The following is a 13,596-nucleotide window of genomic DNA, read 5'->3' as shown; positions in this document are numbered from 1 at the left end:
TAGTGTTGATATTGGGATCTGGCTAGGGGGTGATCACAACGGGGAGAGAATATGGAGCGCAAGGCCACGATGGTCGGGCAATGAGACTGGACACTTGGTTTACCAAGGTTCAGGTCTCTGCAGTGGAAGTGTCCTACGTCCTGCTATAAGTCACTATAGGAAACACAAGTGTACATAGTACATATGCAGCATTGCTTATATCGTAAAGGCGTACGTACTTCGGCTTTATATAGGGAGCCGGATCTAGGGTTTATAGGAGACCTCGACTTATTTGGCTTAGGTTGTGTCTTGCTAAGCCGGCATAGCATAGCCCAAGACAGTCTTTCGAGGACGGTCTTTGCTAAGTTAAAGAGGCAAAGAACTTGTTCATGCGTACCTTCGAGAATGGTCTTTGCTAGTTAAAAGAGGGAGAAAAAACAGGTTCATCCATACCCATTTAGATTGGCAATGACAATATGGCATCCCCCTACGATCACCGAATATGTGTTCTAGCAAACGAGGGCAGTTTTTTTCAAGGTAGACCGGGGGGGGGCGATCCCCACCGCTTGTTATTCCATTTCTCGAAAATAGCCAAGAAGCCTGTCAAGTTTACAGATGGGGAAAACAATGTAGGGGGGAAGAGAACAAGTCAAGTCACATCCCTAGCGAGTATGAAGGCACGAAGCGAGTCGAGCGGTGCACGGTCTGCAAGGCGGAGCCACCACCGCCAAACAGCGATGCCATCTCCCGCCCTCCGCAACGTCGAGCCGGTGGAGTGGATCACCCCGTTGAAGACGAGGTCGTTCCGCGACTTCCAGATGGACCACAAGATCGCCGCGAGGATGAAACTCCAGGTGCTGAGGGAGTTGGAAGCAGGAACCGGGAGGTCCCAAAGAGAGAAACTACCGGCAGGGATTGGGACATCCAGCCGGTTCCAAACTGCCGCCGCACAAGGGCAGTCGAAGAAGAGGTGCTTGCCAATCTCGGGGAGGGGGCATGCGGCACAACCATCAGAAGGGGCGCAACTCTTGTAGAAGAGGTTCGCCCTGGTTCTCAGGCGGTCGATGTCGACGAGGTACATGAAGATCTTCACTTTCGTCGGAGTCCTGAGGCAACACAGGCGGAGTTGTCGAGGGGGCGAGCCAGGGAGAGGGCCCTATAAGCCTCTCGAGAGCAGAAGTGGGGCGCCAAGGGAGAGTCGATGGCCAGGCCATCGTGCCCCACACCGAGGTGAGTACAATCGATGATGCGGCGGACCGTAGCAAGCTCGGCCCCAGCCACCGTGGTGAGGCGCGCCTAGAGATCCAGCCCCTGGGTCACAACGGTGGCCACGGAGGCGTGCTGACGGGCGCTGTGGGAGAAGAGGGCGGGGAAGCGTGTCGCAAATGAGGGCATGATCATACTGTCTACACATTTTGCAAGATTAGAATAAAAGGTTGGCTTAAAGGAATACATAAGGTATATATGTAGCTTTCGGTATTGAGATAACAGGATCCAGCTCTAGTAAACGAACGTAGACAACTCACCTAACATATTGGTTTGTAATGTTTTTGAGCTTAAAGAGCCGATTTCCTCCACGAATCCAATACATCATGCTCTCACGAACTGCTTGTGCCTTATTTCATCTTACTATCGAACATTATGAGAAGCCTTTTGAAAGTGCACTACTAGTCTAGCGATGTGGGAGCGAGCCAGTGACTGTCATGGCTCCTGCTGTGGTGTTCTTTATATAGGAGGCCCCAGAGCTGCTGAACTAATCCAAGTGCAGTCCAAGCTTGACTAACAGAAATCGAGTTTACAACAAACCGATATATACTGTATATAGGTATGCATGAGCAACAAGCTGGTGCCACTTTACGGCACCAGAATGTCTTGAAAGTGCTGGCAATTATATGTGTGTGGGAATGTGGCGCATGAAGGGATGTATCATTCATGAAAATTGGGTACTAACTATCACATCGTAAAGAAAATGCTTAGTCTTTTAGTTCATTTTCGTTTCCAACAAAGGATGAACAGAGCCTCAACTGCCACTGAAGCTCCTAAGTTAAATCTTCGTTTCTAGCATGGATGCATCAGACAACATGGTCTTCTGCCACTATGAACTGCTGTTACTCTAGAACATGTATGCAGACATGAGCTACAGGCTGATCTGACAATATGTATCTGATGTCGAGAATCTGACCAATTCAGGCGTCCTCCATCACTTCATCCTCAGGCTCAGTGGGTGCTGGTGGCAAAACCTCATTTACAAGATTCAAAAGTTCTGTGGCACGTTGTTCCCCGTCACATGGCGCTCCTTGCTCATCTCTGCAAAATCTTTTCGCACACTCCTCTACCATCTGCAACGAAGAACGGAACAAATTAGATGAATGAGGTCTGAACTACTTTTTTTTTTGGCGAAATAACACGGTCTTAATCTAAAACATTACTAACAACATAATGGAGGCGGCGCAACAAAACAGACTGTGGTACTTGTTTGCAAACAGATTACTCCAGCACCCACCAATTCTCTCAAATTTTCTGGATGAACAAATCAATTTCAACTGTAATGGCGTAATGTTTTACTAGACTAGAGGAATTAACAAGTGGGTATAAGGTGAGTGGTTCTGTGAATCCAGTTGTTGCCAAAAGTATACACGGAAAAGTACAGGAAGATACGCATGCCCCAAAGAACACACGGCTCATCTAAATTCTATACTAGTTAAATTTATCAACTAACTAATGCACGAAAAATAACAGACCTACAGATGCAAGTACCCATACATAATAGTAAACATTCAATTTCCAGATCACTTAAATTAGTGATAAATCAAGCACAGTTGTAAGCAGAAAATATCGAAACATGTATCACTGTTATTCAGATATATCTGAATCTCTACTTCAGAAATCTGCCAAATTGGCCAAACATAGGTGGACAATGTCGTCATGACGAGAGATACGAAAACTGGATTCAGCTAACAAAAAAAAATCATAGCCAACGAACATCTTAGATGAGTAAAACAAGCATGAAAATACCGAATAGACATCAGGAACCGAGGACGGTCTCCAGTTGATTATGTTTAGCTTCTCCGCTTGAGTAAGCTTGAAACCCTCGCATCTCTTTGCGAATTCAGAAACCGATTCCTTTGTCTGGTTGCAGGCAGGAGTTTTCAGGAGGAACTCGTATACCTGCGTCACAACAACAACAACGGGCATGAGATGAGTTTAGGCACGAAAGGACATAGAGCCATAGCCAAACAGGTTAGTATAGAGAATGGGTGTCAAGCATCAGAGAAGCAAATGACCACCTTACACTCCGATGCGGCAACGGCCCCCAAGCAACCCATGGGATCGGTTTTTGCACCTCTAGTTCGCAGGAAGTCGAGAACTTCGAAGTTGGTGAGATGTCCTGCGTTTGCCTTCTCTCTGCCGAGGGATAAAGAGCAGAGTGGATATTCAGGACTTGGAAATAGAAGGGCACGCACGGCTCTATTTGATGATGCAGATTTAGATTCTAAGTTATTCGGAACATATTAATCATTCTCAGGATCTAGCTAGCTATCATGTTTGAGAGCTGAGACTCGAGACTAGTGCATAACAGGATTAGGCTAGGAGAATATTCAAGTATTAATATCATCATGAATATAAGACGATGTAGTGTCTGTAGTAAACTTAGTTTTGCAAGGGATTGCAGAGTAGAGTGGGGGTAGGTGCAGAGGTACAAGATTGGCACGGCACAGAAACCATAAACAGCAAATGGGCACTCACATCTTCATCGTTGCCGCTGCCGGGGGGGCGGGAGCACCGCGGGGCCGCGCCGGCCGTAGGTCGCGCGATGCGGAGGAGCACTGCCGTGCTTGCGGGAGGAGGTCAGCGGGACGGGTGGTGGAGACGGCGGCGGTGCAGGCGATGGCGGCGGCGCTCCAAGAAAACCCTAGAGTGAAGGGCGAGGGCGGGATCTCTAGAGGATGCTGGCGTGTGCGGCTGCGCCTGCCATGGCCATGGGGAGGAACGGTGGCTGGTCGCGTCCCGCACCGCTGGTTTTTTTTTTTTTTTTCTTCAAACCTAACCTAACCGCACCGCCCCAGCCCACACCGTTTTAGCCCAAACCAATTGTGGCCATGGCAGAATCCGCACCATTCTCACCTCTTGGACCGAGCGTTGAGCACCGAGTTGGGCTGATCTGGGCCCGAAGCATGGCCCTTGTTGCCCTGGCCTGCCTCCGGCTAACGATGAGACATGCCCTCATATACAATGCATTTTTTTTTGTGGGTTTGGGTTACAATGCATTTTGATCATACTATTAGTTTATAAAAAGAATCCATACACATGTTTCAACTCGATAATAGGTTCGAGTTTTTTTCCAAACTGAGAGACATGTTTTTCTAAGCCTAAAAAAGTGGTTGTACACCACAACAAACGGTTTATTCTTTGTATTTTCTAACCAATAACAAGTCTATCTGGTAAGTATGCGCGCGCACACACACACACTCACGAAAGTGCATCTCCCAATCGAACCGATTTAAATATGAATTAGGTTTAGGAAACTCTAGATTCCCGCAAAACACATAGAGATTATGGATTTTTACCAACTAAAACACATAATGTCCTCATATACAATATATTTTGATTTTTGACTGATCAATAACCTACCGTCTGTTGATCTCCATTCTCCATATTTTGTTGAACAAATACGCGCACCTGGTTTAAGATAAAGTTTGACAATTAATTTGGTCAATAAAATATAAATTATATGTCTACAAAATTGATACCATTAGATTTGTATTGGAAATAGGTTTCGAATGATATAAAAAATTAACATATATTTCATTATTAACCAAAATAATGGTCAAAGTAAATTTTTGGGTTACGTGCGCGTCTGTTAAACCGAGACAGAGGAAATATGATATTACCTTGGTGTTACTATGCACTATGGAGGTACTACTCCCTCTCGTTTTACGTGTTTTTTTTGTTTGACAAAAAGTTACTCCAAATATAAAAAAATGTTGGTATAAAATTAGTATCATTAGACTGTGTTTGTCAATACGAATTCACTGATAATAACCGTATAATATAACCATGATTTTATTGGTCAATTGATTCAGCCAAAGTTAAGCTTAAAATACGCTTGTGTCTTATTTATTGAATACTGAAACAAAGGTAGTATACACTATGACTAGCCTTGGATAGTACCAAAATAGTACTCACTTCAATTCATATTAATTACTTGACTCTAATATAGATATATCTACACATATTTTACTTGTAAATATATTCATTTTAGTGGTAAGTAATTTAAATAGGAGGGAGTTGTCACAACCCATTTTTTTCACAACATGCATGTTTTCAAAACTTAGAAAGTTAGAGCAATAAAAACTTTTATTTCATGTGACTATGTGTGTGCTTAGGATAGATTCTTGCCTATGGTTTTGTATAGAATATTGTTGGAGTGCAAAATTCTTCTAAAACCCTAGCACCTAGTTTGACACCATTTTGTATTATTAGGGTTCCCCCCTTGCCAACTCCACATCTCATGTTTATTTCTTTGGACCAAAACCCTAGACTTCAAACCCCATCATGATAAGAGGGAACACTTCCCTCACTTATTTTTTGTGGAGACATCATCCCCTTGTGTGACACCATCATCACCACCACTACACCACTTTTGTACTCTCCTAAATTTTTGGCACATGCACTCATGGCATGGCCCCCTCTCATTCCACCTCTGCCCCTCTACTTCTCTCTCTCTTTCTCTATTTGTCTCTGAATGAGAGACATGAGAGGGGCCACTTCCCCCTCTCTTTCTCTTCTCTCTTTTCCCTCTCCTTTTCTTTTCTGGTTTAGGCCGAGACCACCACCACCCCCTCTTCTCCCTACCCTGGCCCAATGATGACCCACAAGTATAGGGGGTGTATCGTAGTATCTTCGATAAGTAAGAATGTCGATCCCAACGAGGAGCAGAAGGTGTTGACAAGCAGTTTCGATGAAGGATTCACTGTAAATGCTCACAGACAAGTATTCAGGGGGTTTGATGTAACGGATGAATAAAGTACGAGTAAGTAAAGTGCGAGAGTAACAATTGCAGCGAGTGGCCCAATCCTTTTTAGCACAAATGACAAGCCGGTTTGTTTACTTATAATAACCAAACGTTCCTGAGGACACACGGGATTTTAGTCTAGTGCTTTCGCTACATACGGCTAATTAATCTTCATTGTTTTGATAAATGTTGTGTGGGTGAACCTATGCTAATGTACCGCCCTTCCTAGGACTAATACATACTTGTGATTATACCCCTTGCAAGCATCCGCAACTACAAGAAAGTAATTAAGATAAATCTAACCACAGCCTTAAACTCGAGATCCCGCTTATCCCTCCCCGCATCGATATACCAACGGGGGCTCAGTGTTTCGTCACTCCGACAACCCCGCAATTGGCAAACGAGTACAAGATGCATTCCCCTAGGCCCATAAAGGTGAAGTGTCATGTAGTCGACGTTCACACGACACCACTAGAAGAATAACACCACAACTTAAATATCATAACATTGAATATTACTCAACCATACTTCACTACTAACATTTAGACTTCACCCATGTCCTCAAGAACTAAACGAACTACTCACGAGACATCATATGGAACATGATCAGAGGTGATATGATGATGAATAACAATCCGAACATAAACCTTGGTTCAACGGTTTCACTCAATAGCATCAATAACAAGTAGAAATCAACACCGGGAGAGTTTCCCCTATCAAACAATCAAGATCAAACCCAAATTGCTACAGCGGTGACGATGTGCAGCGGTGGAGACGGCGGTGATGATGATGAATATGATGATGATGGTGATGGAGATGATGTCCAGCTCGATGACGGTGACGATGGCGTCGATTTCCCCCTCCGGGAGGGAATTTCCCCGGCGGATCTCAGCCTGCCGGAGAGCTCTTTTCTCTCTGGTGTTCTCCGCCTCGCAGAGGCGGCTGTGACTCTTCGCGACCTATCCCCTGGAGCTTAGGTTTTCGGGACGAAGGCGTACGCGAAGAAAAGGAGGCGAGAGGGGGCTGTGGGCCCCCTCCTCACAGGGCGGCGCCGGCCTATGAGGTGGGCCCACCTCGGGTCCCCTCGGCTCCCCCTTCTGGCTCCCTTCGTCTTCTGGAAAAATAGGATTTTTCATATAATTTCCGTCAACTGTTGATCTTCCGAAATATTGCATTCTGACAGTGCTTTTTCCAGCAGAATCCTGACTCCGGTGCGCGATCCTCCAATAGTCGTGAATCATGCAAAATAGATGAAATAACATAAGTATTATCCCCAAATATGAAATATATCAATGAATAGCAGCAAATTATGATATAAAATAGTGATGCAAATTGGACGTATCAACTCCCCCCAAGCTTAGACTTCGCTTGTCCCCAAGCGAAACTGAACTCGGTAAACAGGACCACATGTTTATGGAGTGAAGAGTCGATAAATAAAATACGGACAAGAAGCTTCATATTCATTCACACAAGACATTTTAGTAAACAACTTCCTCATATAATTCAACTTGAAACAAGTATAAGGTAATCACAAATAAAGGTGCATAAGAAATCATAGTTGGTGATGGCAAACTTCGTTCTTGGTCAAAGAACAGTTTAACAGGTTATACTTATCTATCGAGCAGCGCTCTTATGTTAAAGTTTATATGGCACAACTTGCATACTCAATCATAATAATCTCCTCATGATCATTGATAACTTTCAAAGCTATATTCATTCAGATAAAACTTGTACTAAACAAGGAAAAGTAAAAGACATGATGAGGTAAATCACAATATAATGGTTTGATCACAACAACTCAAATGCTTGCTTAAGATGGAGGGAAATAGGTTTACTGACTCAACATAAAGTAAAAGACAGGCCCTTCGCAGAGGAAGCAGGGATTAAATCATGTGCTAGAGCTTTTTCAGTTTTGAAATCATATAAAGAGAATGAAAGTAACATTTTGAGAGGTGTTTGATGTTGTCAACGACTGGTAGAGGGTACTCTAACCCCCTTGCCAGACAAACCTTCAAAGAGCGGCTCCCATTTTATTTTTATTTTTGTGTGGCACTCCTTCCAACCTTTCTTTCACAAACCATGGCTAACCGAATCCTCGGGTGCCTGCCAACAATCTCATACCATGAAGGAGTGTCTTTTTATTTTACTTTTATTATGATGACACTCCCCCCAACCTTTGCTTACACAAGCCATGGCTAACCGAATCCTTCGGGTGCCGTCCATCAATCACATACCATGGAGGAGTGTCTATTTAGGTTAATTAATTTGGGACTGGGAATCCCATTGCCAGCTCTTTTTGCAAAATTATTGGATAAGCGGATGAAGCCACTAGTCCATTGGTGAAAGTTGCCCAACAAGATTGAAAGATAAAACACCACATACTTCCTCATGAGCTATAAAACATTGACACAAATAAGAGATAGTAAATTTTGAATTGTTTAAAGGTAGCACACGAAGTATTTACTTGGAATGGCAGGAAATACCATGTAGTAGGTAGTTATGGTGGACACAAATGGCATAGGTTTTGGGTTAAGGTTTAGATGCACGAGAAGTATTTCCTCTCAGTACAGGTCTTTGGCTAGCAAGATTAATTACCAAGCATAAGAGTCGAGGGAAACAAACAAATATACATGTGATAGAAACAATCATGCAGCTTCCTCGTAAGCACAAACAATTTTAACTTCAGAATAATAAGCTATGAGCTAACAAGAAAGAAAGATAATGAAACAACTACATGTATTTCTCTTTTCTACTTAAACCTCAAAGTGTTGTTGCTATTGACCAATGCTAAGTTTGCCAAAGCCAAATAGATTTATTCAATACTCCCAAAGTGATACCAATACTAATAACAAGATCAATCATATAATAAGGATTGCAAACTAAAATAAGATGTGCAATATGTAAATGATAAGACTTCTCATTAATATTCCATAATGATAACTCACACCAAGGGATACATAGACAATCAACTAAAGGAGAGATACTTCCACACTGCAACCCATTTTATATGATAACTTCCCTACTCATGATATGACACTACTTGACAGTAAAAAGTAAAAGGTAGTGATGATGTGATACCGCGGCACTCCCCCAAGCTTGGAACAAACCAAGGGGATGTCAATACCGATGATGAATTACTCCTTCGGCGATGGTGGTGATAAATTCCCATCATCAGACTTCCAAGGAAGGGGCTCTCCATCAACAAACGACATCTTGGTCTCGGGAATCCTGAAACTAGCAGCATAGCTTATGTGTTTAAACATGTTTTCATACTCACAGTTCTGATTCTGAACATCATAGAGTTGAGCTTGGAGTTTGTTGGTGGTGTCGTGAAGTGAGAGGATGTCGCCCCATAGCTTTGCAGTCTCCTTCTCGTGTGCATCAATAAGTTCAGACACAATCTTGTGGAAGATGTCCACCTCACGCTCAGCCATCTTCTTGTATTTGAAGACCTCTTGCTCCAGCTTCTCCATCCTGTCTTCCAAACTTCCTTCTCCTTTAGGACCCTGGACATCCTTGATCTGCAGCTCTCCATCAACGAGCAGCAACTCCTTTGGGTGCATCCTCAGCTCCTCCATGTACAAGTTGTCAACGTCCTTGCAGGAGCTGTCCTTCGGAGTTTCCGACGAAGACATGATGGCTCTAGATCCGAGGCAAATCCTGGCAGAAACAGCTCGAAACAAAACACGTCGAGAAAACGATATACGGACCTCCAGGGGTCCGGGGGATTATATAGCAGGAATTTGTATGTCATAAGGAAAGTACCAGGTCGAACCGGAGTCGGAAAGAGGCGACGAGGCGGCCAGCTCATAGGGCGGCGCGGGCCAAGGCCTGGCCGCGCCGGCCTATGGGGGCACGCCCTCGTGCGTCTCCTCCACTCCGTTTCGATCTCGTAATTTTTCATATTTTCCAAAAATACCAAAAACATTGTTCGGAAAGTAAATTGCGAACTTTTTATTACCAGTACTGTTACTTATTCAAAGTCGAGTTCTGGCGGGCTGTCAATTTGTCCTTTGATGAAAGCCTCCGGTGTTTCCACTCGAATAACATCAACATCTACATTGTAAGAATCACCTGAGATATAATGCTTGAGTCTTTGTCCATTCACCACTTGTGTGGCATTGCCTTGGAGAGAGCTAATTTTTATTGCTCCTGAACGATACACCTCCTCAACAACAAATGGTCCTTCCCATTTCGAGAGTAATTTCCGTGCAAAGAATCTGAGACGAGACCGATACAATAGAACTTTATCCCCAATATTAAATTCTCTTTTGATAATCCTTCTATCATGCCATTTTTTAACTTTCTCTTTAAAGAGTTTAGCATTTTCATAAGCTTCACTTCTCCATTCATCTAGAGAACTCAATTGCAGCAACCTCTTATTACCGACTAGTTTAGGATCTTTATTTAATTCTCTAACGACCTCAATAAGCTTTGTGCTCTAGTTCTAAAGGTAAATGACAAGCTTTTCCATAAACCATTTTATAAGGTGACATTCCCATGGGATTTTTATAAGCAGTTCTATAAGCCCATAGTGCTTCCTTCAATTTACTAGTCCAATTCTTTCTAGTTTTATTAACAGTCTTTTGCAAGATAGATTTAATTTCTCTATTTGATAGTTCTACTTGCCCACTAGTTTGAGGATGATACGCGGAAGCAATTCTATGATTAATGCCATATTTGGCAAGAGTTTTTCTAAAACCACCATGAATAAAATGAGAACCTCCATCAGTCATAATATATCTAGGAACTCCAAATCGAGGAAAAATAATATCTAAAAGCATTCTTAAAGAGGTCTCACCATCAGCACTTTTTGTAGGTATGGTTTCCACCCATTTAGTAACATAATCAACAGCGACAAGTATATGAGTGTTACCTTCTGAAGAGGGAAAAGGTCCCATGAAGTCAAATCCCCAACAATCGAACGGTTCAATAACAAGAGTATAATTCATAGGCATTTCATTGCGTCTGGAGATATTACCAACCCTTTGGCATTCATCACAAGATAAAATAAACTTCCTTGCATCTTTGAAGAGAGTTGACCAATAAAAACCTGATTGTAGAACCTTTTGCGCGGTTGACGAGGGATCACCTCGGCAATGCCTACGTATTGTAGACTAGGGTTTCGGGAGAGCGACGATGGAGATTCCGGGAGCGAGATTAGGCACACGACGTACCCAGCTTCGGGTCCTCTCGGCGGAGGATCCCTACGTGCTGCTAGCAATCCAGTCTAATATCATACGTATGTTTACAGGGTGTCGCCATAGGCGAATCTATGTTGTCTCTATTCTGTCTATCTTCTGTCTATATGTTGGCCTCTTTATTTCGGGTGCCCTGGCTAGCTTTATATATGCAACCAGCTTAGGGTTTTACAAGAGTCCTAGTCGACTACTTCTTCGGGTTGCCTTGTTGGGCCTTCTCCATATTTGGTCTTCTCCATATTGGGCCGAGCAGGTATACTAATAATGGGTACCCGAAGGGTATGCCCATGTCAGTAGCCCCCGAGTTTATAGGGAAGTCGAAGACTTGCGTAGAAACTCCAAGCATAACCATCTCCGAAGTCCAAGAAAATACAAGGCGAGGTCCATGTCGAAGATCATGTGTAGCGTAGATAATGTCGACGATTCTTGAAATTATTTTTCTATCGGGTGCGCGGCAGCGCTCCCGATGGGAGTAGCCCCCGAGTCTATGGGCAAGTGTTTGCACTTGGGCATAGACTCAAGTTGCACTACTCAATGAAGAACTTCACTATATTTCTGGAAGACTCGATGAAATCCATGTGCTCCCGATGGGAGTAGGCTCCACTTGAGTCGTAGAATCGAGTTGAGTCTACAAACCTTGATTGTCGTAGATGCTGTCGAAGTTATTTTCTATCGGGCGCGCGACCAGCGCTCCCGATGGGAGTAGCCCCCGAGGCTACAGCCAAGTGTTTGCACTTGGGTGTAGGCTCAACTTGCTTTTATATCGACTCCACAATTTTTCCTCTTTCTTGTATCTTATCGGGAGGGTAAACAATGCTCTCGATAAGAGTAGCCCCCGAGCCTATGAGCAGGTGCTTGCACCTAGGCATAGGCTCAAGTTGTACTACTCGATAAACAACTTGGCGCAGCCCCTCTTTTTATCGACTCCAGGCCGTTGCTATTTTTATTTGACATCCATATCTATATTGTACAGGGATAATGGTAATTGGGGCTAGTTCATCCGACGGATCAGGTACTAGTTAAGCTGCTCTAGTGGCGATCCGCAAAAACCTACTTCAAGATCACGTCCCCGGACATGATCCCGGGATACCGGTGTTAACTCGACAGTGCCGCTTAAGGTCTTACCATTCTGTCGAGTCCCAGTCATGTTTTATCGGGTACCTAACGCGTCCGTTAGGATTTTTCTTCGTATCTGTTGATACGAAAAAAAGTAGCGAACCGACGTCAGAGACGGTGCCACGCCGCTCAGAATGGATCTGGGGTCTTACCTTCGCAAAGTTTGCGGCATTCAGAGATTGTTCGCAACTTCGGCGCTCTGAGAATATATTGTCGAGTACTTTGTTCAACTGATGCAATGACCCATTTTGTGGGTTCTTCTATATTTTTCTCAGGCATGATGAGACAGCCGAATATATTGGGTTCTTCTATATTGTCGGCAGGCACATCACCGATATTTTTGCTCGGAACAAATGACGAGTCAATGGACCCGAAGATTTGTCTATCCTCTTCTCTTTCCTTTTTTTTTTGGTTCCTCCTTGATGATAATTTCGTCGAGTTCCTCCTTCAGGAAAATTTCTTCGGGTCCTCATTGAGGACAATTCTTCGGGTCCTCCCTGAGGACAATTCTTCGGGTCCTCCTTGAGGATAATTCTTCGGGACTTCTTGAAGATAATTCTTCGAGACCTCCTTGAGGATAATTTTTCGGTACCTTCTTGAAGATAATTCTTCGGGACCTCCTTGAAGATAATTTTTTTGGGACCTTCTGGAAGATAATTCTTCGGAACCTTCTAGAAGATAATTTTTCGGGACCTTATTGAAGATAATTTTTCGGGTCCTGTTCTTTCTTGAAGATAATTTCGTTGAGTTCTCCTTTTAGAAGACAATTTCATCGGGTTCTCTCTTATATACTTTGAAATTTTCTATCTCCTGCACAAATAAACAAACTTTTTCTATCTTTTCCTTGACTCTTTTTTTTTCTCGCATGCTGTGTCAGATGCTCAGATTCAATTATATGTAAAGTGAATATATGCTGTGCAGCCCCCGAGTGTCGGGTGCGACGAAAGTAAACAATAATCAACTTTGTGCAATATAAAAGAACACTTAGCTTTTTGGACATGACGAAGTCGATGCATGATGAAGTCTTCGAGTGTAGATAAGAAATCTAGCCAAAATAGAAACCACCAAATAGCAAAAGTGGATGACGCAAAATTGTTGATGAAGAAATAGCCGGGCCCCCGAGCGTTGCTGAGGTGATGTCATGATTGTTGTGTCGCAGTCGTGACCCGAGGCGAAATCGTTGTCGATCCCCCGAGCGTTAGGCGTGACGTCGAAATAAGTTGATGGAGTCGCGGCGTCATATTTGGTGAAGCCATTTAAGATGAAGCCATAGACAATAATATA

General features: G+C 43.5%; 1 protein-coding gene across 1 annotated transcript; it reads right to left on the bottom strand.

The window, feature by feature from the left end:
• Nucleotides 1-1,918: 1,918 nt before the first annotated feature.
• Nucleotides 1,919-3,772, bottom strand: LOC124677588 (DNA-directed RNA polymerase III subunit rpc9-like). Its single transcript, XM_047213565.1, has 4 exons — nucleotides 3,727-3,772; nucleotides 3,267-3,384; nucleotides 2,995-3,147; nucleotides 1,919-2,318 (listed from the first exon to the last, which is right to left on the bottom strand). The coding sequence occupies exons 1-4, from the start codon at nucleotides 3,732-3,734 to the stop codon at nucleotides 2,166-2,168; spliced, it is 432 nt and encodes a 143-aa protein (XP_047069521.1). The 5' UTR covers nucleotides 3,735-3,772; the 3' UTR covers nucleotides 1,919-2,165.
• Nucleotides 3,773-13,596: the final 9,824 nt, after the last annotated feature.

This window comes from Lolium rigidum, chromosome 7 (genome assembly GCF_022539505.1).
Source record: "Lolium rigidum isolate FL_2022 chromosome 7, APGP_CSIRO_Lrig_0.1, whole genome shotgun sequence".
NCBI lineage: Eukaryota > Viridiplantae > Streptophyta > Magnoliopsida > Poales > Poaceae > Lolium > Lolium rigidum.
Note: the sequence above shows the minus strand (reverse complement) of the source record. Positions and strands in the feature narration are given on the sequence as shown.